The following is a 24,601-nucleotide window of genomic DNA, read 5'->3' on the forward strand; positions in this document are numbered from 1 at the left end:
GGATAGCAGGTGTGAGCCACAGTACCCGGCTGACTTTCAGGATTTTAGACTTAGGGATTTTGATCTTTTGGGATTTCAATTTTCAAGATTTTGGTCTTCAGGATTGTATCTTTCAAGATTATGACCTGCTCCTAGAATAATCTTACTAAGTTTTATCAAAATATGCAATTTTATATTATGAATTTAACATATGTTTCATTTGTGAGTCATAGTGCTCATTAGTAATCTAATCAATGCGTGTGTGACTCCAAGCCTTACCAGCCTTGATCTTAAAAAAGGGTCAAAGTGTCCAGGAAGATGGGCAGGAAAAAGGGAAAGAGACATGGAAGGAGAGAAGAAGAAAAGGCTTTTCAAGAAAGCAAGCTTCAAATCTCTCTTGCCACCATTCAAAATTCATTATTAGCTCTTCCTTTTGAAATCTAGGGCGAATAAGTCCAGTCACAATTAACCTTGCCTGTGCTAAGCAGAACTTGAGTGGCAGAACACTGCAGTGATTTAAAAAAAGTTTTGCAGAACATCTCTAAAAAGAAATCCTAATAAGTAAAACACTATATAAAAGTATAGATGTCTGGTTCAAGTGGTGTGGGTGAATATGGGGTCCCACTTATTTGCTACAACTGGCAGCCACTGAGACAATTCCATAGTAGGACCTTAGGGCTATAACTATAAATTCAAAATCTCCGGGCCCCTCTCAGGGAAGGGTAGGTCTATTCCACCTCCAGGAAACTTGTTAATTTCAACAGGCACACCCATCTCTTCTGTACCCTCTTATTTCCTGAAATTTGCTCTTTCACAGGAGGACTCCCAAAGATGGCCTTATATGAGCTGTATGGCTGAAGGAACACATGACTGTGTGGAAACTGGGAGCAGGGATGAGAGGGAGACTGTGTAACAGAGAAAGCATTTTTATACACAAGAGTTTATCAAGCTCATTAACGGAAGTATCTGCCATAGAGAGAAAGAGTACCCCAGAAACAGAGAGAAAAGCCCACACACCCACAATTCTGTACACACATGCACGCTCGCCTAGGCACATGCCCATTCACACAACCCTACCTGCATATCTGCATACACACAAATAATGGAAATGATCCCTTTGGAAAAAGCAGCACAAGTGGAATGAACCCTGCCTGCTCCATTATCCTATCATAAAAAAATTAGTGCAGTGTTTCTCAAACTTTAATGTACAAATAAGTAATCCTAAGAGCTTACTAAAATGTGGGTTCTGACTCAGTAAGTCCTTGGTGGGGCCTGAAATTGTACATTTCTAACAAATTCCCGACTGATGCGAACGCCATTGGTCTATGCACCACACTTTTGATAGCAAGCGCCTACAGAGTATGTCCCAAGGTATTGTATATTAAAATGGAAAAAAAAGTTTCCTGGTCAAATAAGACTGAGAATTACTAAACAAACTGTTTCATTGGAGGACTTCTCAGAAAATTTACCTTATTAAATCCAAGAAGATATAATATCTAGCATTTTCCAAACTTTTTTTTTTTTTTCAGGCAGACTCTAACTCTGTTGCCCAGGGTAGACAGAGCACACAGGCATCATCATAGCTAATTGCAACCTCAAACTCCTGGGCTCAAGTGATCCTCTTGCCTCAGCCTCCTGAGGGCCTACAGATGCCTGCCACCAAGCCTAGCTAATTTTTCTATTTTATGCAGATACAGGGTCTTGGTCTTGCTGGGGCTGGTCTTGTATTCCTGTCCTCAAGCAATCCCTCCCACCTCAACCTCCCAAAGCACTAAGACTACAGGACATGAGCTACCCTACCTGGCTAAAAAATAAAGTATAGTATTGTGAGAAAGAACCTTGATCAACTATAAAATGTAAAGTGGCTAAACTCATGTCTAAAAATTGTCAAGGAACTATACAAACTTTGCCTTATACACAACACCATTCAACACACATATAATCAAAGTTACTATCAATTACATCAGTGATTCTTAGTAATTATATCACAAGTACAAGAGGGAAACAATATTTACTGGGATTTCTCCTAAGAATCACTATGGTATCAAACAAGTAAGGATATACAGCAAAATAAATGTTACTATAAAGACATCAAAACAAAATTTAACATTTGCACCTCAAAAATATCAGTAAATATAGGGAAAATAATCATACTGTGTTTCATTTACCACACCATTAGTCTAACATTTTAATATTTTAGTTCCTATTTGTAAGTTAATATATTACTTATATTGTGGCATTATATATAAGTGTACATTAATGCACTTATATATATAAGTGGCACATTTAATATTAGAAGTTACCAAGATTTACAGCACTCAATCTAAGTAAAAGGAAAACTATAAAAAGAAACCTTATGAAGCCCCTTGCTAGCAAATTTCAACACTACCACAGCAAGGAAAAGAGACTAGAAATACAATTATCTGAATCTCACACTATTCAGTTGTTCCCTTTAAGTCACAATCTTTCCAGCCTATTTTCTTTCCTATCAAGATGCTATGAACCTAGAGACTTGAGTTCCAAAGACTCTGCCCAGCAGACTGCTAAACATTACCTGTTAATTCTCTTTAAGATAGTTCTCCAATAAGACGACTCCAAACACAGCTGAAAATCCCAACAAGAAGAGTTTTACAAACAATAGTAACCTCAACACATTTCAAAAGAAGTTGGTTGGTTTGTTTTTAAGAGACTGAGTCTTCCTCTGTGCCCAAGATGCAGTGCAGTGGTGTCTTCGTAGCTCACTGCAACCTCAAACTCGTGGGCTCAAGCCATCCTCCTGCCTCAGCCTCCTGTGGGGCCACAGGCATGTGCAACCACACCCAACTAATTTTTTCTTATGTTTTGTAGGGACGGAATTTTATTATGTTGCCCAGGTCGGTCTGGAATTACTGGCCTCAAGCGATCCTCCCACCTAGGCCTCCCAAAGTTCTGGGATTACAGGCATACCCAGCCCAATTGAAAAGCTTAATACCAGCTCAGCACCTGTGGCTCGAGCGGCTAAGGCACCAGCCACATACACCTGAGCTGGCAGGTTTGAATCCAGATGGGGCCGCCAAACAACAATGATGGATACAACCAAAAAATAGCTGGGCGTTGTGGTGGGCACCTGGAGTCCCAGCTACTTGGGAGGCTGAAGCAAGAGAATCACTTGAGCCCAAGAGTTGGAAGTTGCTGTGAGCTGTGACGTCAGACCACTCTACCCAGGGCAACAGCTTGAGGCTCTGTCTCAAAAAAAAAAAAAAAAAGCTTAATACCACTCTACCACAAACCTCATAAAAGACTGCTTTTGAAATCTGTCTTACCCATCTACCATTAAGGTTTCAAGTCACAAAGACTAGTCTGTCTAGGAAATCACTAAATATTCTTTTATTATTATTATTAATTAAATCATAACTTTGTACATTAATGCACTTATGGGGTTCAGTGTACTACTTTTATATGCAATGTGAAATGCTTACGTTGAACTAAGACATCCATCACAATTATACTCATTTCTTAATAGTTTTGAAAAGTACCACTGCATCATGCACATTAGGTGAGGTCTCCTCCCATCTCCCCCCTCCCTTCCCCTCTCTCTCCTCTTCCTGTCTACTTTCTGGACTATAGTCATGTTTTGCCATTCATATGAATGAAAATCACTAAATATTCTTATGAACTCCTGAAAGGTTCCATCCAGCTCTGAAATTCTCAGTAAGTCTGTAATTTCCCATGATAAACATTATTACAGAATGAAGTATATGCTTAATCTTTTAAAATGATTATCAATCATAGCTCATTAATGAAGATAATTTATTGTTGCCAAATTAATTTGGAGTTACTATTAGTAGTTTCTGGGAGTAGGAATTCAGTAAATGCAGTATCTTCATCACTTGTATAGTGATTTACTGTGTTCAGAATGCTTTTCTATATATCTTTCATACGCTCATCTAACTATCCTCGATGGCTGATAGGGAATATAGAAATACAGTCACAAAACTGGAATTAGAGCCTAGATTGAAACTCGGGTTGTTTGAATACCAATTGATCTTTTTACCCTTTTATTTTTGACAAAAAATTGATAAAACTATTTTAGTTGGCTGAAATGTTTCTTTGATCATTCCTCTTTCCTTCAACATTAGATATAGGCCCAACATACTTAAGTTTTAATCCACTAAGATTTTACTTCAATTGTGTAACAAGTATCACCTTAAAAAGAGCAGTTGTTAAAAAAAAAAAATACACATACACAGCAGAACCTCCATAGTTGACCACCTCCCTACACTGACCACCTCTTCAAGTTGACCTAAATTTTAAAAAGCCTAGACATGCACCACATGTATGTATAAGTACAGTAGGCCTAGTTCCTTATGTTGACTGCCTCTGTGCATTTACCAGTTTGTTATGGTGCCTTGGGTGGCTAATTTACAGAGGTTCTACTGTATGTACATACTTAAAAAAAGAGAAGGCTTTACCCAGCAATAAAGGGGCCGTTCTTTCAAAGAACATTATTTGGCTGAAATTTCCTATGGGGAGAAAGTAATCAGTCAAACTGGAAATTGGCCATGAAGTTAAAGCACATTTTACCAAAAATGCTTTACTGATAACAGCCACAACAGCTACTGATTTCTTTTTTCTTTTAGTTGAGACAAGCTCTCACTCTGTTGTCCAGGCTAAAGTTGCAGTCATCACAGCTCACTGCAATCTCAAATTCCTGAGCTCCAGTGATACTCCTCGCTCAGTCTCCCAAGCAGCTGGGATTACAGGTGACATCATGTGCCCAGTTAATTTTTCTATTTTTTATAAAGAAGGGGTCTCACTAATGTTGCTCAGGCTTATCTTAAACTCCTGCCTCAGACACCCAAAGTGCTAGGATTAAAGGCATGAGCCACCACCATCCAGCCTGATTTCATATTTAAGTCAAGCATAGGTCTGCTCCAAACACTATGTTGGAAAATTCATTTTCAACTCTTTCTTATATTTACTCATTATCTTCTATGCTAAGAGTCAAACTCTTAAAAAGTGCTGGAATTAGGACTCATCCACAACTCTGCAGTCCTACCATAATTCCTGGCATATAATCTGAATATCCAGTAAGCATGTGCAGAATTCTAGAATTTTGTTCACTACCATTCCCAATAATTCACACATGTATACAAGAAGGTTCTTTTTCAAAAAATTAATTTTATATACTGAATCAGAAATTTCTACTTTCTCAAAGCTTATTTTTTCAAAAGTCCAATACCTTGTCCTTTCTAATATCTATATTCCTCCTTCAACAAATCTTTATTGTACACCTGTTATTTCCATGGCATTTCACCAAGCACCTGTAAAAAAGACAATAAAAACTCTTATTTTCCTTATAAAACTCACAGTATAGCAAAGAAGTAGATGTACACATGCACCCCAACTAGTGTACTCTAAATGATGTATCACAAATTGACCTTGTGAACTATTCAGATTCTAGAAAGACAACACAGCTACTCTCACAGCTTTAACCACCGCACCATCCTATTCTCTCTAGTTAATTTGACCTCTTAGACTACCTGGATTCAGGAAAGACAAAAATCAACCTTGGGTTTATGAGGAAATGCTTAAGCTAGATGGAAATCACATTCAGAGGGATACACAAAAATACACACAAAGGCAAAGAAAGCGAGATTTATTATAGGCCTGGAAGAATGTAGGAAGTCACTAAGTAGGCAAAATTGTAATGGAATTCCAGAAAGGTATCAGTAACTAATCCTCTTAGCCTGACCGTGGACAATCACAATAGCAAAAAAGCACAAGACAAGGACGAATTACATTATTTTCCTAATCTCTGCCTAATATACACAGTCACCTTCTAATTTACATAACAGACTTATCTTTAAAAGCAACAAGTACATAGATAAAATACTACATCAATCATAAGGAAAAAATTAGTTCCCTTTTAATTATAATTAAATTCAATTTGTTTCCAATTTATTTTAAACTCCATACAGTTCAAACAAAAGCTAAACTATTTTTCAATCATCCTGGTAGAAGTGTTGGGGGGAAAAAAACCTGTTTTTTTAACTGAACAATCTCAAATACCACAAATTCATATATAGAGTATTTCAGTTTTTGATAGGCCCCAGAAGCTAACTCTCTTAACTTTAGAAATCATTCAAAAGAAAGCTTACAATTTAGTGCAAGAATATAATATATTTCATACTAGGCCGTACACTTTCATAACCATTAGTTTACTTCAGTTAAGAAATACTTCTCAGGCTGAACTCGGTGGCTCACACATGTAATCCTAGCCCTCTGGGAGGCCGAAGTGGGTGGATTGCCTGAGGTCAGGAGTTCAAGACCAGGGTGAGCAAGAGCTAGACCTTGTCTCTAAAAATAGCCAGGTGTTGTGGCAGGCCCCTGTAGTCCCAAGTACTCAGGAGGCTGAGGCAAGACAATCTCTTGAACCCAAGAGTTTGAGGTTGCTGTAAGCTATGACACCGTATCACTCTATCCCAGGGTGTGTGCAAGACTCTTTCTCAAAAAAAAAAGAAGAAAAAAAAGAAAAGAAACTTCTCATTTTTAGCTATATTACATAAATTTCAATTATCTGAATAACAAGACCTAAGTAAATGGCTGCAAATGAGATCATAAAACTAACACAACTTTAGCATTTAGTATCTTAAAAATGCTAAAGTAGTCATGCATGGTATCATAAGTAATGCTAAAACAACTTATACCTACAACTTAGTGACAAAACAGTCAGATAATATTTTTATTGTCTTAACAATTATTGGTAAAGCAATGTTAGGTGTCAAATAACAACAGACTTAGAGTAACATAACTAAAGAAGTTCAAATATCTACAGTATTTCAGTTACTTTATTAGTTTCTATGAATAGAGTCTCTGCCCTATAATTCAGATAAATACGTAGACATACTACAATATGGCGATTCTCTAAGAATAATTATATATACATAGTCACATGTCATTTAACAACAGGGGTATGTTCTAAGAAATTCATCATTAGGCAATTCCTTCGTTCTGAGATCATAGGGTTTACTTACACAAACCTAGACAGCATAGTACACACCTAAGCTACATGGTTCAAACCTAAACAATATTCTACTGTACTGAATCCTACAGACAACTGTAACATCACAGTAAGTATTTGTGTACCTAAACACAGTTAAATACAGAAAAGGTACAGTAAAAATATGGTATTCTAATTTTACAGGATCACCGTGGTATGTGTGGTCTGTTGTTGACCAAAACATTGTTACATGGTACACAAAAATATGTACACAGAATCAGTATGGGGGTGGAGGGAGGGTAATCCCAGAAGGTTTAAGTACCACCATATAAAAAATTTCAGTTCTGATACAGCATGCAATTGATTAGAATATACTGCAGGAAATGAAGTTAGGAAGTTAGAGATAGATTATTATAGACTTGAACACCATGCTCAAGAGTTCATCCTTTACTCTGTAGCCACTGAAGAGACCTCAATTTTTTTTTTTTTAAATATACAGGGACCTACATAATCACATTTCAAAAAACACAATGAAGAAAATGTTGGCATTCTGGAGGAGAAACCAATTTGGCCAATGGTTTATGAGAAAAACTGTTTGGATTTCTGAACTACAGCTACATAAATTGGAAAAAGGATAGGTGTAAGACAATCCAGAGGAAGACAGGACATAAGGGACGATGATGAGTTAGAATCAAAGTTGAGATGTTGACAGTTTCCAGCTTAGATTTCAAAAAGGAGTTCATGTTACATAGAAAGTAAGAAATATAAAAAAGCAATTGTATTTGGATAGGCAGAAACTGATTTCAGAGACATACAAGAGAACTATGAAAAAAGAGTATTAAAAACATCAAGGAAGGAGAGTTTCAGTTAAAAAGAAAAGGTCACCAACACCAATATGTCAGAGATGACATCAAAAGAAGACTGAGATGAGGCCACTGAGTTTAACAAACAACTAAGTCACCAGTTATCAGACTCCACCTGATAAAGGATAAAGGCAAGAAAAAGAACGTCTACTGAAGACAGTCTGTCGCATACAGAATCCCAAGCCAGTAAAACTCTAGACCAGGAGTTCACAATCTTTTTGGTCTCAGGATCTCTTTACACTCTTGAAATATAAAAGAGCATTTGCTTGCATGGGTTTTAATCTATCAATGTTTACTATATTAGAAATAAAACCTGAGAAAAATATACAGTAGAACCTCTGAAAAGTTGACCATCCAAGGCACTATAATAATAAATTGGTCAACATACACAGGCGGTCAACATAAGGAACTAGGCCCACTGTACTGATACGTACATGTGATGCATGTCCAGTCTGTGCAAATTAGGTCAACTTAAGGAGGTGGTCAACTTATGGAGGTTCTACTGTATACATAATAGCTCATTTAAAAAACGCATCACAGATAAAGTAGCATCTTTATGAAAAATCCTACATTTTCCAAACAAAGATAATTTTGTGTGAAGAGTAGCACTGTTGTACATTTTTGCAAACCTCTAACATCTGGCTTAATATAAGACATCCGGATCACCATATCTGTTTCTACATTCAATTTGTTGCAATGTGTTGTTTTGGTCCAAGAATATGAAGAAAATACCACAGTTATGTAGTTGAAAAGGAGAGTGTAGTTTAGAAACATTTTTAGTTAATTATGGAAATTCTTTGATTCCACATAAAAACAGAGATAGTTGTTTCCCAAAAGTTAGTTGCAAAGTGAAACCTGAAACTACATCAATGAAGTTTTCATAGTGTTCCCTTAAAAATCCATTGGTATTCTGTACTTTGAATGGATTACCCATGCATGGTTTTTATATGATCAAACATTGGTTTACTAAGTTATACAGATCTTCTAAATTTTGACACTTTTCATGACAAAATATCAGAAATTATATTCATTGATATTACCAACAATCTTATCAGAAAAGTCGTTAAAGTACTTGGAAGTTCTTTTTTGTTTTTTTTTTTGGGGGGGGGGTTGCAGTTTTTGGCCAGGGCAGGGTATGAACCCGCTACCTCCAGCATATGGGGCCAGCACCCTACTCCTTTGAGCCACAGGCACTGCCCAGTACTTGGAAGTTCTAAAGCTTATTATTATAGATAACAGTTTTCAAAAATCCTAATTTTCACCTGAACGATTTATTATCATTGGCAACAAATATTATCAATTATTTTCCTTGAAGTAACAGATTGTCTATATTCATTTTCAAGAAAATATATCCTAAATATCCAAATCTGAATAACTAGATTGTTAGGTAGTCTTGAAAATAAAAACATCCTATGAAAACAGCTAGATCTGCTTCCAAGTCCAACTACTGGTATGCCTTCTTTTGAATCCACTGCTGTACTGTGGCAGGCAGAAGTGCCTAATAACGCCAGACAGGAGCTTAAGAAAACATAAGATTTAATAAAATTTGCAACTTTAACTCCTTCACTATTCTTAAGTGAAACTAGCATTATTTTTATTGCATGTGCACACTGGTAAAGATTACAATTTAGTACCAGTGCTTCGATTACCCACCACTGCCTCTGTACCACCACAGTGAAAAAAGCATACAACATCTTCAAATTATTATGAAAATAGTTAGACCTCAAAGACTAACAGAATGGACTCAGGGATCCCCAAGGTTCTCAGACCACACTTGAAATCCAGATTATCTAAACACTAATTACTTCCAAAATTTCCCTGAAACAAGGAACCCATGTGTGTACTCTAAGTTAAAGGGAGGCAAAAAAACAGACAAGAAATCTCCAAAACTGAATAATATCTGAACAACTACGCAGTTGTTGGGAAGGCTCCTCAGATAAGTATGGGAGGCTCAGGAACCACGTATTTCTTAAAAAAAAAAAAAAAAAAAAAAAAAAAATGGAGTTTGTAAATGATGCTCAGTTTTTTCTCCCATTTCCAGACCAAGGTTCTAGGAGAATTGGTGCCAAACCTTAAAGTAGAAGATAGAAAAGCAAGCAGACAAGACAACAATGACACAGAAAAGATTTTCATCAGATAATAAATAGTTGGTTTTCTTAAGGTTTCTTTAGACTGTGGATTTTATTTTCTTTTTACCTAAAGTCAAATTCCTACCCTAATACTGTGTTCAGTTACAAATGAAGAAGTTTCACCTCTTCAGGTTACACATAAAGGAAAGATTTACTAACACTACCTCACATACAAAATTTGGTATAGTTTAATGTTTCCAATTTGATAATAAAACTGTAAAATTTAAGAAAAAAAAAAAAGAAACATCCATTTTGCTCTCTCCATTTTCTGTTTAGTACCTAGCACTGCCCTTGCATAATGTAAAATGTTCAATAAACGTTTGGTAAATGCTGAACGTTGAAGTGGTTAAAATGAGGTATGAACTCAAGTTACCAAACGTATAGTACAACACCTCTCAGTTCTCTAAAATAACACCCATGAGAAACCTAAAGGAATTATTGCAACACACTCTTGAGAAAATACAATTTACCCTATTACACTTGAAAGCCTGATATGGACTAGGTATTAATTAATAGGTTCTCATTTAGACTTACACCGCAGTTTAAGGTCAAAACAGATAACTCTATCATTTTCATTTCTAAATATTTGCCACCTGAGTTAAGCTTTAATAAAGTAACTTTCCATTCCTATGTGAAGACATAGCAATAAAATACTAGTTTTAAATCAATCATCATACATTGATTACTACCCTCACACGGACTAACCTTAATATTTTATTTTCTCTGTGATTCAGAATCGTTCTCAATTTCTTAAAAGTTTCTTATGTTTATATTTTAGACATTTATTGCCATATAAGAACTTCACATATTAAAGGAGACTGCAGCACATCTGAAAATAATGTGTCACTATAGCATTATTCTTCATTTTAAAATTGTTCCTTATGGGACAGACAAAAGAAAAAAGAAACAAAAATTTTTCGTCAAACGAAAATGTCGGTTTGACATGTATCATTAATTCCTTCAAAAAAGCACAATGTAAAAAATTTTAGGTACTTGAATTACCTAGTTATTTAGATTCTGGATCTCAAAAGAGATTTTAATCAAATGCAAATAATTTAAGGCCAGCAAGCACAAAACTGAAATTCAATCACAGAAATGGCATAAATTTAAAGAATGTATCAATTAAGGAACTGACGTTACATCAAATCAATTTGTTTCATTTTGAAATACATGTTACGAATATAACTTCATTCTGCAAAGACATGACCTACCAAGGATATAGTCAAAGGAAACGGTCTTCTGTTCTGAATTAGATATTCTTTAAAGAAAGAGACACGTGCTGTCAGTAAAGACTTGAGAGGGAGACCATGAACTCAATTCTTCCCTTGAGGTTTAAAAAGAAAAATTATTTTCAAATGTGTAGAGTAGCTTAGACTTGGCCTCATATTTGGCCAGTGAGACAGAATCAGTTCAAAGGTCGGTCTGACCCAAGGGATTCAAATCCTATCTGTCCATAACACAAGCAAGTCATTAGCAAGCTCCATCCTTCTGCTCTACAGCTATTAGTCCTACCTTTGGTACTTGCCAACATTATTCTTGAAATTACACGTCATCAGTTGTGGAGAATTATTTCTCCCAAATACTTAAAAATTTTTCATTTCTACAGTGCTCTACAGTTCTTTAATCCTGTTTTTCTAACATTACCAGAGATGGAAATATGTGTTTTGGGGTGCAATCAACATCTGCCCTATTAATGATACCCTGTTCCATTGTTTTATCCAAACATGGATTCCACTCTGAATTTCAGAAAACAGCAGTAGGAAAATAACAGATAACAGAGAAAATTAATTAGAGCTCTTAGGTTTAACTTAGGGCCAAAATCAAAAAAGAAGAGACAATTCAGAGAGAGGAAGGAAGAAGCTGAGAGGGTTGTAGTGTAGAACACTTACTTTTAGGAACAGAGTGTCCCTTAGATTTCTGGTGAGTTGCCCAGAGCCTCTTCAGTTTCAATCCAAATGACAATGCTTCTCTGAGTCCTCCTCAAGTAATGTTTCCACCACTAAAAATTGGATCTACAAGAGCTCAGATGTACTGGTAAAAAAATGTCAGGGGCTCCCATGTGGGCCTCAAGCCTCTTTTAAACTAGGCCCACTTCTCTGTCCTGGGCCAACTCCCCTGTGCACTATATTCCTTCTTCTTCCAGGTGCCAGGTATTCAGCCTGTTTCTTCTCTTCTGAGCTGCCACCACCTACTCTATTTCTCAGGGTTCCTCTAACCCCAAGACTGGCTGTTGAGTAGGACACCAGCTTCCCCCCTTCCTTGCTGTCCCTGCAAATAAACATATAGGCTCTTCTAGTTTCAGTATTTTTCTAATGCTACAAGAAAATAGAGAGGAACAACAAAAAGCAATAATATAGTAGTACCAGAGATAAGATTAAAATAACTGTCTCCACTTTAATGTTCCTGCCTCCAAAAAGCAAATTTTCTAGAAAATGGCTTATTGACCATTTTAAAAAGTACAAAGTGCTAACACATAATCTAAACCAAATCCAACCTTACACAAATATAAAGATTCTCTGCTTTTCAAAATACTTAAATCACGGGTCCAAAAGTAATAACCACAATCATTTAGGCAAAATAGGTACTTTCTTTTGTTTGGAATGTTTTCTTATATTCCCTTAATTATAATACACGTTTGAAAGTTTGTCTTTTAAACATGAACATGAAAAATGTTCAAAATATTTTAATCAATGTAAAAGGGAATATACAAAAAGCATATTAAGATTTGCAAAAAACAGGCATACAGAAAAGCAGCTTGCTTTACCAAAAAAAGTTATTGCCAACCATTTGTGTCTATATTTTAAAAATGTAATAAAGTTCTGTAAATGTTGTTTTAAAAATTCAAGTACTTCATATTTAGAAATCTAACCTCTACTGAATATTTAGTGTCAATACTAGGCCCCCCCTTTTTTTTAAATCAACAATGAAACACATTAGTATACTTATTGTGATAATTTAGTTTCTAATGAACTTCGTAATACCCAAATAGATACTTTATCTTAATATGAAGTGATAAACACAGGATACAAAGAATTAATTAATTCAAAGGCTACACTCCTGTAAAGGTGAAGGAGCTCTATGACTACTGGCAGATAGGAATGCCACTGACTCTGAATTTCCTGGATGATTTTCTTTATCCACTTAATTGACTTAAGTGGTTTTTTAACAGACAGAGTTGTTAAACAGTAAGCATACGATAAAATAAACTTAAGACTGAAAACAGGGATCCTTTTATCTCACTTGTCTAATAGACTGCCATTTAATCAAACTAAAATATTCAGATACTTTCAGTAAAAATATGTTCCTGTGACTGGGTTCACCTCCAACTATTTATTTATAAAATATTAGGGAACTGGAATAAAAACACTAAACAAAACCTTGATCTGACCCTTTCCAGACATCCATCTACAAAAAGAAGTTTAATCTATTGTGTATTCTACAATCAAATACTTTTTTCAAGAACGCTATTAAATTACATTCTTGCTCCTACGAGAATTCATGGTTTTTCCTTGATTCTCCACACACTAACACAATAATGCAGCCAACATTTTTATACCCGGAGTGGGGAGAAGGGCATTACACCCAGCGATAAGAATTAAATCGCAGTAGCTAATGCCTCCCTTAAATAATTCATTCTTTCTCGGCAGCAAAAAAAAAAAGGAAAAAACCGATACAGCCTCCTCAATTACCCCTCACCGCAAACCGCTGCTCGGGTCGCGATCAACGTGACCCAGTTCCCATCGTGGCCACCACCTCAGTCTCGCCTCCTCCCGCCGCGGCTGCGAGTGTCACGAGTAGGGGGCGGGGAGCGGCAGCCGGAGGGGCGTCCTCCGCGTCGCGACCCCCGGCCGGCGGCGCGCGGGACTCACCGGGTGGAGGTTCCCTTCCGCACATCGCACATCATGCACTTGAAGGCCTCGGCGCTGTTCCGGAAGGTGCAGACGCTACAGTCCCAGTAACCCTCATCCGAGGACGGCTTCGGCTGCCGCTTCGGCCTGCAGGACACAACCCGGACACGACGCGGCGCGGGGTCACCAGCAGGCCGCGCCCCGCGCCCGGGCCCTGCGGCCACCCCGCCCCGCCCCCCGCCCCTATTCCGCGACCCCCGCCCCGCGGGCCCCAGGAGCGCCGCGCTCCGGCTCGGAGGGGGAGGGGAGTCGGGAAGGGGGAGGGCGCGAGCGAGGCTGCAGCCGCAGCCGCCGCCACACTGACACCCCGAATGCCGCTCCGGCCGCCGCCGCCATCGCGGCCCCATTGTGGGGCGGCCGGCGCCGGCGCCTCACGAGGTAGCGCTCGCGCAGCAGCGGCGCCGCCCCCGTTCTCGCCTCAGCGCCCGGGCGGCGAGCGAGGCGGCAGCCCGAAGCCCGGCGGGAGAGCCCTGCCGCCCGCACAGTCCGGGCCCCAGGGCCCGAGCGCTGTTACCTGGTGGGGCTCTTCTTGTCTCCCATGGCACGCCGAGGGTCTCTGCCGCGGCCGCTCTGTTTGTCAATAAGGAGGATAATAAGCCGGGCGGAAGCGGGCGGGGGAGCAGGCAGGGAGGGGGCGGGGAAGGCCGCACCGCCGCGCTCGGGAGCCGCCGCCGGATCCCACGCAGCCTCCAGCTGTCGGGGAAACTCCTGCCTGGGCCCACGTGACCCGCGCCCGCCAATCAGCGGCCGCGCCGGAGACTTCAAACGCGGCCAGCGCGGCCCAGCACCCGCGGTGAGTTCGCTAGCGGGAGGTGCGGGGGTGGCCGCTGCGGCCTCGGGCGCGGTCGCTGCCTCTCCTACCTCTTTCCCCGCTTCCCTTGGGCACCCGGGCTCCTGGGAGCTGCGGTGCGCTCCGGAGCTCCTGTGGCGGGGAAAGGTCTGTACGGCTGGCTGGCGGGGATGCTCCGTCATCCTGTTGCGAAGCCCGGTCCAAGGTGGGGCCGGCGTTCGGAGGCCAGCAGAGATCGGGACAGGGGTGCCCGCCAGGGTCTCTAAGGTAGAACCGCTTTCCTGGCCTCGGTGGTTCTTGGCTACTCCGCCCAACCCGAAGGCTATCTGGGAGAAGGCGAGAACCAACGTTGAACGCCATTGCTAGATGCCTTGAAACACTGGTTTTATGCACACAAATGCTCTACACAGTAAGGATTGTCACCCTTAATTTAGAGGAAACGAAACCGAGGCTTAGGGAGAGTTAGATGACTTCCTCTAGGTTACATAATTTTAATATACAAAGTCGGGAGTCTAACCCTGCTTAAATTCCAAACTCGTTCTTTTGGCCTCACAGGCCTCTGCAGTACCTGCTTTTAAAATAAAGGAGTGTACTGTTAAGCCGCTTCTTAAAATAAGGAGTTTGCGTGTCTGTTGACTAAGGAAAGAACACCTTACCCCCAGGTTTCTTTACCTCGACAAACTGGGGGCCCTCATAGCAACAGCCAGCTAACTGGCCTCTGAAGCTCCAATCCCACCTCCCCAATCTAGTCAGTAATCCACCACCAGATTAATAATAAAGTGCTATTAACGTTATGCCACCATTCTGATCAAGAACTGCCAAGGGCTCTCAGACTCCTTCGCCTGGCAGTCAAAGGCTTCCACACATCTTCCCTACCGCTTCATCCCTCTTGCCATTAGAAAAGCTGCCTCTACAGAGACTAGAAAGGAAACCCATCTGTTCTCTTACCAGAAATTTTACTTCATATGCAGAGATGACTTCATTTTCTCTTTTTTCATTTCCATTTTTTTATTATTTTTCCCCAATAGCAGCTGCTTTGCTGTGTAGGAAATATTTCTGCCTAAAATATTTTCCTCTTGTCTGTAACTGTACTATTTCTACCCATCTTTCTGGGTTTACATCAAGTCTGAATTCCTGGAAAATAATTGTATAGCTAAACTACCAAGGAAATAGTACAAAGTTAATTTCTTAGCCTGCTTCCCCTTTCCCTTAATAAGTAGACCTCGGAAATTTTTCTTAATTTCTGTAATTGTCAACTTCAGGTTGTTGTGTGACTAATAATAAAATAACAGTTCTTGAGCACTATGTGCCAGGCATTTTTTAAATAAATCTCTTAACACAGATACATATTTTAAAGGGCTCAAAATACTATGCAAACTTTCTCATCAACTTCAGCTGATCTTATACAGTGGGACTATGTTTTGGTAAACTCATTGTAAATCGAAAATATTGTAGGTTGACAATGCATTTAATACTCTGACAAACCCTTCGTAAAATAGAAAAATCATAATTTAAACTACTGTAAATCCATGGTCTAGCCCTTCACTTTAAAGACAGTGAATTTAGGGCCCATGTTAAATAGGTTTTTCTATGTTGTGTTGTTTTGTTTTGTTTTAAGACAGAGTCTCACTTTGACACCCTAGGTAGAGTGCTATGACATCATAGCTCACAGCAACCTTAAATTCTTGGACTCAAGCCATCATCTTGCCTCAGCCTCCCCAGTAGCTGGGATTATAGGCACTGCCACAATGCCTGGCTATTTTTAGAGAGAGGTTCTCACTCTTGCTCAGTCTGATCTTGAACTCCTGAGTTCATGCTGTTCATACCCCCAGAGTGTTAAATGGTTTTCTTTAATAAACAGTCCAGGATTAAAGCCAGTATCCCTTTAGTCTTTCACCATGCCTTGCTTTCTGATTAACCAAATAATTCCAATTTAAAGCATCTTCTGAACTCATTGTACCATCAGTACTTTTTGCAAATCTCGCTTTTCATGACTCAGACCTGGATTCAGAAACCCAGGAACCATAAGGGACATGATTGAGAAAAGTGTATCAGAGAATAAGGTCTAAGGTTTAGTATTCAGTCTCAGTAATGCAATGGGTAAACTTAGTTAAGTCACCTCATTTTTTTTCATATATTAAAGGAATTAAAACTACTGACTAAGGTTCCTTCCAAGTCTAAAGAATTGTGATGTTTTTAAATTCCTCAATTGAGTGGATCTTCAAGGAGACTGACAACAATAGCTCTGCTTGCACAAGTGATGGCAACAATGTATTTTCAGATCAAAAGAAAATTAAAGTACTCTAAAACTCCTTGATACTGCAAATCGCTACTTCATTAGAATATAACCTCCATTACTAGAAAGTAAAACTCCACTTATGAATCATAAGCTCAGGAAGGGCAGAAACTTGAATTTGTTGTCTTCATTCCAGTATCTCTAGACCCAGAACAGTGTGGCGCATAGTGGGCACTTGACAAATATTCTGAGATTTAATATGTTCACTTGTGTCACAATTCTTGAATAAGTATTTTTTTAAACAGGGATTAAATCTGTTAAGCATGTTGTATGCAATGGGTGGTCACTAAATGCTGAAATGTATGGCAATCCTTCAAAATAAACTTCATAATTCTGCAAAATAAACTTCACAATTCTTGTACAAGAACCAGGTCTCCAGTTTTCATGGAGCACAACAGCACATGCCCTTGCAATATACCAGCTGCCTCCTATTAATTAGTGTCTCTCTTAAAACTTTTCTGCCTGTGTTAGGTTTACAGGGTGACTTTAAGACAGGAGCTACTCTTCCTATTTCACCACAAAAGGTGACACTTTTTCCTAAAAGGGTTTCTCTACTTAATCTGGAAGAGCGGCTGATGGAGAATAGAAAGATCTTTATAACTAGAATGACCTACCTTCTTACCCATTCAAGTGTCTTTTCAGTAAGTTAACTGAGTTCAGTACTTTAAATGGTAGGGTCACTTGTTCAGTGACACAAGCACTTTTTTTGTTGTTGTTTGGAAGGAAAAATATACCCGTAATAAACACCTATATACCCATGGCCAACATGTAGCCATTTAATGGCACACATGTTAGTGTCTCACATTCTTCTTCACTGTCTAACTTGTGCCAAAATATTTTAAAGTAAATTACAGATATGACGAAAGTCTGCCCCTAAAATATGACTTCAGTAAGACTCCTTAAGAAATAAGGACAATTTCTAGGATAACTACAACTCAGAGTTTCAATAGCCTAAATCAGTGATTTTCAACTGCTGTGCCATGGCCATGAGAGGATCTTATGTGTGCCGTGAAAATTTTTAAAGATCATTAGTTAATTTATTTTCAAAAAAAGTTCAAAGCATGGTAAGTATATTCCTTTTTTTACTTTTTTTCTGATAAACATAATTTAAGTGTGCCACAGTTTGTAGGTTCAAATGTGCCATGAGATAAAAAAGGCTGAAAAATACTGGCCTAAATTAACGCCACTTTCATAATGGCTAGTATTCGGTCATCGCATCTGTTTCTAATCGTTCCCAAAAGGTGTCTTCTAACTGGATGCAGTTCAGGCCCACACATTGGGCCTGATGGTTGTGATGTTTATCAAATCTCTTTTAATCTAGGACTGTTCTCCCCTCTTTCTATGACACTGGCCTGGTGACACAAACGCTTCAATGTGGTATGAACAATTTAACAATAAAGTGTTGAAGTTTTCTCATTTTCTTTTTCAAGAAAAAAAATGTAGCCCCAGGTAAATTACAGTGTTGTCACCATAGTTTACTGCAATCGAAAGGCCTAGGACTCAAGTGATCCTCCTGCCTCAGGCCTCCTAGTAGCTGGTACTATACGTGCACACTACTGTGCCCAGCTAGTTTTTCCACTGTTAGTGGAGACAGTCTTGCTCTTATTCTGGTCTTAAACTCCTGACCTCAAGCAATCCACCTGCCTCGGCCTCCCAGAGTGCTAGGATTACAAGTCTGAGCCCATTCCCAGCCCTAATGATTTACTTTTGTTAAAAGGTAGCTAATATTTAAAATGAGAAGTGCTATCTTGTTTACTAATTGTAAGTTGAGAGAAAATAGGATAACTAGAGGAGGAAAGAGCTACAAATTTTCCCCGAGAGAAGGAACTCAAAATGAAGTATAATATTAAGTTACAACAATGAAACCGTTACATTTTACAAGGTTCATCTGTATGGTTTTTGTTTGGTTGGTGTCTGATTTTCTTGGTTATAAAACTAGTGTATGGCTCAGCACCTGTGGCTCAAGCGGCTAAGGCACCAGCCACATACACCTAAGGTGGCAGGTTCGAATCCCCAGCCTGGGCCCGCCAAACAACAATGATGGCTGCAACCAAAAAATGGCCAGGCGCTGTGGCGGGCGCCTGTGGTCCCAGCTACTTGGGAGACTGAGGCAGGAGACTCGCTTGAGCCCAGGAGTTGGAGGTTACTGTGAGTGTGATGCCATGGCACTCTACCCAGGGGGATAGCTTGAGGCTCCATCTCAAAAAACAAACAAACAAACAACAACAAAAAAAAACTAGTGTATGACTAGTGGTACGCTATTAGTTTTCTAGAGTACCAGAAGAAGATATCGCAGTCTGGGTTGTATAAACCATGGACTGGGTGGGGGAAAGTGGATCTGACAGGAGGTGGAGCTTAGGTGATGTGAGCAATGGTGCAACGGTGAGGATTGTAAATACAGAAGAAGTTTCACTCACCCCTCCATCTCCCCACACCCTGTTACCTCCTGCTGGATGGCCTGGTTCCTAATAGGCCACAGACCAATATTGTCTACAGCCTGGGAGTTGTGAACTGTAGGTATAAACAATAGAAATTTATTTGATTATGGTTTTGGAGGCTGGAAGTCTGAGATCAAGATTTATAGACTTTAATTTTCCCACTGAGTGGGAATATTTATGTTTTTTAGATGTCAGCAAGGTTAGTTTCTTCTGAGGTTTATCCTTGGCCCTTAGATGGCCACTCTGTCTTAACATGGTTTTTTTGTCTGTGTGACTGTAACCAGTGTAATGTTGTAACACTACTGGTACAGGTTTTCAGTCCGCATCTGAAACCCTTAAGTCTGGATATATTTTGTAAGAAAGACATTTGGGAGGCCAGGCAACAGAGCAAGAGCCCATCTCTTAAGAAAAAAAAAAAAAGAAGAAGAAGAAGAAGAAAAAGACTATATGGCACAAATACTACATAATTATCTAACATTCTGGGTTCTGAGTGTCTCATAACATGTTTCTAAAAAACATAAATATTCCCACTCAGTGGGGAAATTAATGTCTATAAATCACCTCCCATTGGTTCTACTCAGCTTTTACTGCTAAGTGATTACAGGTTAAGCAAAATATAAAAATGTTGTCAATTTTCAGTGCTTTGGAGATTATAGGATTGTGGATCTGTAAAAATTTGAGTAAGAATTAAGATTTAAAAGATTAAGATTAAAAATGTCAAGGCAGCCAAGGTAGCTCATTCCTGTGATCCCAGCACTCTGAGTGGCCTAGGCAGGAGGATTGCCTGAAATCAGGAGTTTGAGATCAGCCTGAGCAAGAGGGAGACCCTATCTCTACTAAAAAAAAGAATTAGCCAGGGGCATCTGTGGCTCAGAGGAGTAGAGTGCTGGCCCCATATACCAGAGGTGTTAGGTTCAAACCTGAATCCAGCAAAAAAAACTGCAAAAAAAAAAAAAAAAAAAATTAGCTGGTGACAGGCGCCTATCGTCCCAGTTACTACAGAGGCCCATGCAGGAGGATCATTTGAACCTAAGAATTTGAGGTTGCTGTGAGCTAAGTTGATGCCAACCACAGCTATCTAGCTGGGCAACAGAATAAAACACTGTCTCAAAGGAAAAAAAAAAAAACATGAAAAATTTCCACATTCTTTGACACAGTAATTCTATGTGGGGAATATATCCTAAGCTCTTCCATGGAGATAGCCATTGCAGTTGATTTAATAAACATTGCAAATACCCTGCACGCCCATCAGAAGAGAAACAGTTAAATAAATTATGATCTCACCAAAGCACTGGATTTTAAGCAGTCATTAAAAACAAGGTTGATGAATAATTTGTAACAAGAGGCATACTTCTACTGTCATATTAAGTGGAAAATGTAGAATTTAAAACTGAATACATGTATAAAGAGCATAGAAAAAAAGAACACGGAGATTAGTGGGGCTTGGCAGCCTCCGGACTTCATTTCAGCTTAGTATGACCCTTTTGCTACAGTTTGCTTCTAGCCTTCTGTTCCCTCTTTGGTCTTCAACTCCGTCTCCCTAGCTCCTACCCTTTCTAATATTAATAGTTCTTTAGTTTATCCATGGTGGGTGGTGTCTTCCATTCCTCCTGCATTTTCTCTTTACTGGCTTCAAAGTAGCCTCCTGTTTCTACAGGTTGGCTCTCATCTGCTTTCCCCAAATCCAGGAAGGAGTAGCAATGGGGACAAAAGATGCTTTAATGAGGAACAACCTGGAACAGGGACTTGCTGGTGTCTCTGACCGGGTCCTATGAAGCTGGTCCTGCAAACACTGGGAAAACTGCCAACTGGCTTCAACTTCTTTCAAAGAAAGGAACCACTGCTGCGGGGTGATTCTCCGAGGAACAGAAAGAGGACTGGAAGTCAAAGGGAAGCAAACAAAAGAAAATCCAAGTCCCTTCTTTCTGCAGCTTTGCAGTTAACTCCTGGCACCTCCCATCGGCAGAGCCGGGTGGAGCAAGCTGACAAAGCCGAAAGGGGGTCCCAGCACACAGCGAGTGCCAGCTTCACATCACAAACCTGAGTACGGAGTGGGCTGGGGCTGAGCCACAATACGTCTTTAACCACTAAGCAGCCACCCAAACCCTTCTACAGGTATTTCAGCTTCTATACAACAAGACATCTCTACCTTTCCCCCTAGATGCATACAAAGACATTCTCACGCACGCCCCCATATGAGACATTATGCCCAAGGTGTTACATCCACGTGTGGGTGGCAATTGCACCACCCATCTCTGTATTATTGTCATTACTCCTTAAATTCAGGCATGGTTTTATCTGATTTTCTGTGACCTAAAGACTAAGTTTTAAAGCTAACCTCCATAAAAGTTTGAATTAATAAAAGGAAAAAGATGAAGAAAAAAAATAGAAGTTCATGCCTACAAAGACACATCCGGGTATGTGCACACGTAACAAGCAATGAAGAAAATACGGGTCTCTGCTGCGATCCTCCTGTCTGTAACTGGTCGCGGGACCATAGCTGACATTTGTAACCTTGTCCCACTCACCCTCCCATGTTTCCTTTCCCTTCAGAGAAGCCCTGAGCTAGGCTGAGTTCTTTACCTGGTGAGTAACCCAAACCTTTATTCGTGAAGAGTCTGAGTACTCAGTGGTCCTGGATTGATTTGCCTGCTGATGTTACCGTTAACTTTTACCGTAGGACATCAAAGTTGTGAGAGGTGCTCTCAAGAACACCCAGAACTGAAGACATAGTCATTTTTACCTGTGCAGTATATCAGTTACCCACATTTACTTTTGTAATTCAGCTCAATCTTCCCACTGAATAAAGCAACTACCTTATTTGCCTGCTAGTTCAGGGGAAGAAGGAAAACAAAATGTCCAAGGGACTGATCCCACAACCTCACTACTCCGTATCTACCCGGAAGAAAAAACTATCCTTTATCACAAGGACGATTTGCACTTGAATGTTATTGCAGCTCAATGTACAATTGCCAAGACCTAGAAGCAACTCAAGTGCCCATCAACACATGAATGGCTTAATAAACAGTGGTAGGTGTATACCACGGAGTACTATTCAGCCATAAAAAAGATGGACCCCTCACATCTTTTATATTTACCTGGATGGAGTTGAAACACGTTCTACTTAGTAAACTGTCACAAGAATGGAAATGCAAGTATCCAGTGTACTCAATATTAATATGAAACCTATAGAAAGACAACTACACTCCCACACAAGAGGAAAACTATTCAATGGGAAGAAGGGAAAGAAGAAAGGGGAGGAAGGAGGGGAAATGGTAAGCTCTACCCCAGTGGACACAAGGTAAGGGAATACAGCACACCCCCTGGATGAAGGGCTCAACTACAACTTGAACTTTACCTTAGAAATGCAGTATAACCTAGCCATTTGCACCCTGATTCCATTAATCTGGAATAAAAAATATATAATTAAAAAAAAAAGAGAAATTAAATTTTAAAAATGTCCAAAGAAAAATTAAATTTAAAAAAAAAATGACATCTTCCAGCCCCTCACAACAGCATTTCTACACTGGAAATTAAGACTTCCAGATCAGTAGAGTTCAATGTTATAGGAATGGAAAGCAAAATTTCTGCAAGTAGATGAAGAGTTGCTCCCATTTCCATGTCTTGCTTCTGTATTTATGCTGGCTGTGGGAAAGACAGCGGCACATATTGGTCTGTGATATATACTGCGTCTTGTAGATAGCATCATATTCTTCAGGATGTTGTCTCCAAACCACCTCAGTCTAAAGTGACCTATCCCACTGTTCTATTAGGCCAGATGTTTCTGGGTGAGAAAATATATGGTATGACCTGTGAATTTCATGGACATAATCCCACTGTCACATTTCTTTTGCTATGAAATGAGTTAATTAATCATGAGTAATGTTACACAATACAATGAACATGAATAAAGCACTTTATGAGTCCGCGAATAGTGGTGCCAGCATTACAGGCAGGAAAGGGAAACATGGCTTCAGCATACGTGTCTATTTCAGTGAAATGATCTCTGTCCCTTCCATGAGGGAAATATAATATAATCAATCACTAGATGGCTGGATTGTCTCTCCAAGGAAGGGTACTAAATAAGAGACCCAGTGTTTATTTGTGTTGCAGGCTAGTTAGACACTCAGAAGTACCAATGTCACAAGGCTGCAAGGTCAGCCTTTGGGAGAAGATCCTATGGCTGAGTTCACACAGACCCTCTATACACAACGACACAATCACTTTTCACAGGGGTCTGTTGTGAATCCACTAGGGTGGCTGGAGAAAGTATCTGACTGATGTCAAAAAAATGGGTTGCTTTGTTCACCTGATAATTAAAAATCTCTTTAAGGCCAGGTGTGGTGGCTCATGCCTATAATCCTAGTACTCTGGGAGCAACATAGCAAGGCCTCTGTCTCTTTTAAAACTAGAATAATAAGACAGACATTGTGGCAAGTACCTGTAGTCTCGGCTACTCAGGAGATTGAAACAAGAGAATCACTCAAGCCCAAGAGTTTGAAGTTACTGTGAGCTGTTATGCTATAGCACTCTACCCAGGGCAACAGAGTGAAGACTGTCTCAAAAAAATAAATGAACAAAAGTCTCCTCTTTGGATGACACCCGTGGGTGAGTATTTCATGGGACACACATCCATATTTGCACTGTGTACCCCTTTAAAATGTCCATCCACATACCTCTTCCCAAAGCTGCCTTACATCAATCTTCCACTCTAGTCCTGACCGTACAGTCCAAACATTAGCAACTGCCCATGAGTCAGTGCAGATCTATACTCCCAACTGTGTTTTAGTCCAGACAAGGTGGACGAGCAAATGTGTTGCTCAAAATTATACTCATCAGGAGAATTTCCCTCTCCTACTGTGCTTTAAAACCACCTCTGACGGGGACTGTTGGCACCAGCATATCGCATGCAGAGCCATTTGTAAATCAGGGCTGGGATTTCCCCTCCTCTATCAATCAGTTGTAAGAAACTCCCTTAAGGCAGTAGATGTGGGCTGAGGGAGAGGCACAGTCACTGTTGATAGACTCCTCATGAAATTTCTAATCTTCCATTTCTTTTTTTTTTTATTAAATCATAGCTGTGTACATTAGTACTATCATGGGGTACAGTGTGTTGTTCCTATATACAGTTTGAAATACTTTCATCCAACTGGTTAACATAGCCTTCATGTCATTTTCTTAGTTATTGTGTTAAGACATTTATATTCTACATTTAG

The 24,601-nt window shown here is 39.6% G+C and overlaps 1 protein-coding gene across 4 annotated transcripts in view; it reads right to left on the reverse strand.

Moving 5' to 3' along the window:
* YAF2 (YY1 associated factor 2) overlaps window positions 1-14,550 on the reverse strand; it is an 87,480-nt gene extending 72,930 nt beyond the window's left edge. Inside the window, exons 1-3 of one of the 4 annotated variants that reach the window (XM_012807526.2) lie at window positions 14,376-14,465; window positions 13,823-13,948; window positions 11,048-12,221 (exon numbers count right to left, since the gene is read on the reverse strand). In XM_012807526.2, the coding sequence (XP_012662980.1) occupies window positions 12,020-12,221; window positions 13,823-13,948; window positions 14,376-14,401 (354 nt within the window). In that variant the 5' untranslated portion in view covers window positions 14,402-14,465 and the 3' untranslated portion in view covers window positions 11,048-12,019. Of the gene's footprint in view, window positions 1-5,200; window positions 5,813-11,047; window positions 12,222-13,822; window positions 13,949-14,375 lie in introns of those variants that run through there. The other 3 variants (XM_003793543.3, XM_003793542.3, XR_002774295.1) reach the window with 3 other exon arrangements.
* Between the last annotated feature and the right edge of the window lie 10,051 nt (window positions 14,551-24,601).

The sequence above is a fragment of the Otolemur garnettii genome, unplaced genomic scaffold (genome assembly GCF_000181295.1).
Source record: "Otolemur garnettii isolate 467f Iridium unplaced genomic scaffold, OtoGar3 scaffold00070, whole genome shotgun sequence".
NCBI lineage: Eukaryota > Metazoa > Chordata > Mammalia > Primates > Galagidae > Otolemur > Otolemur garnettii.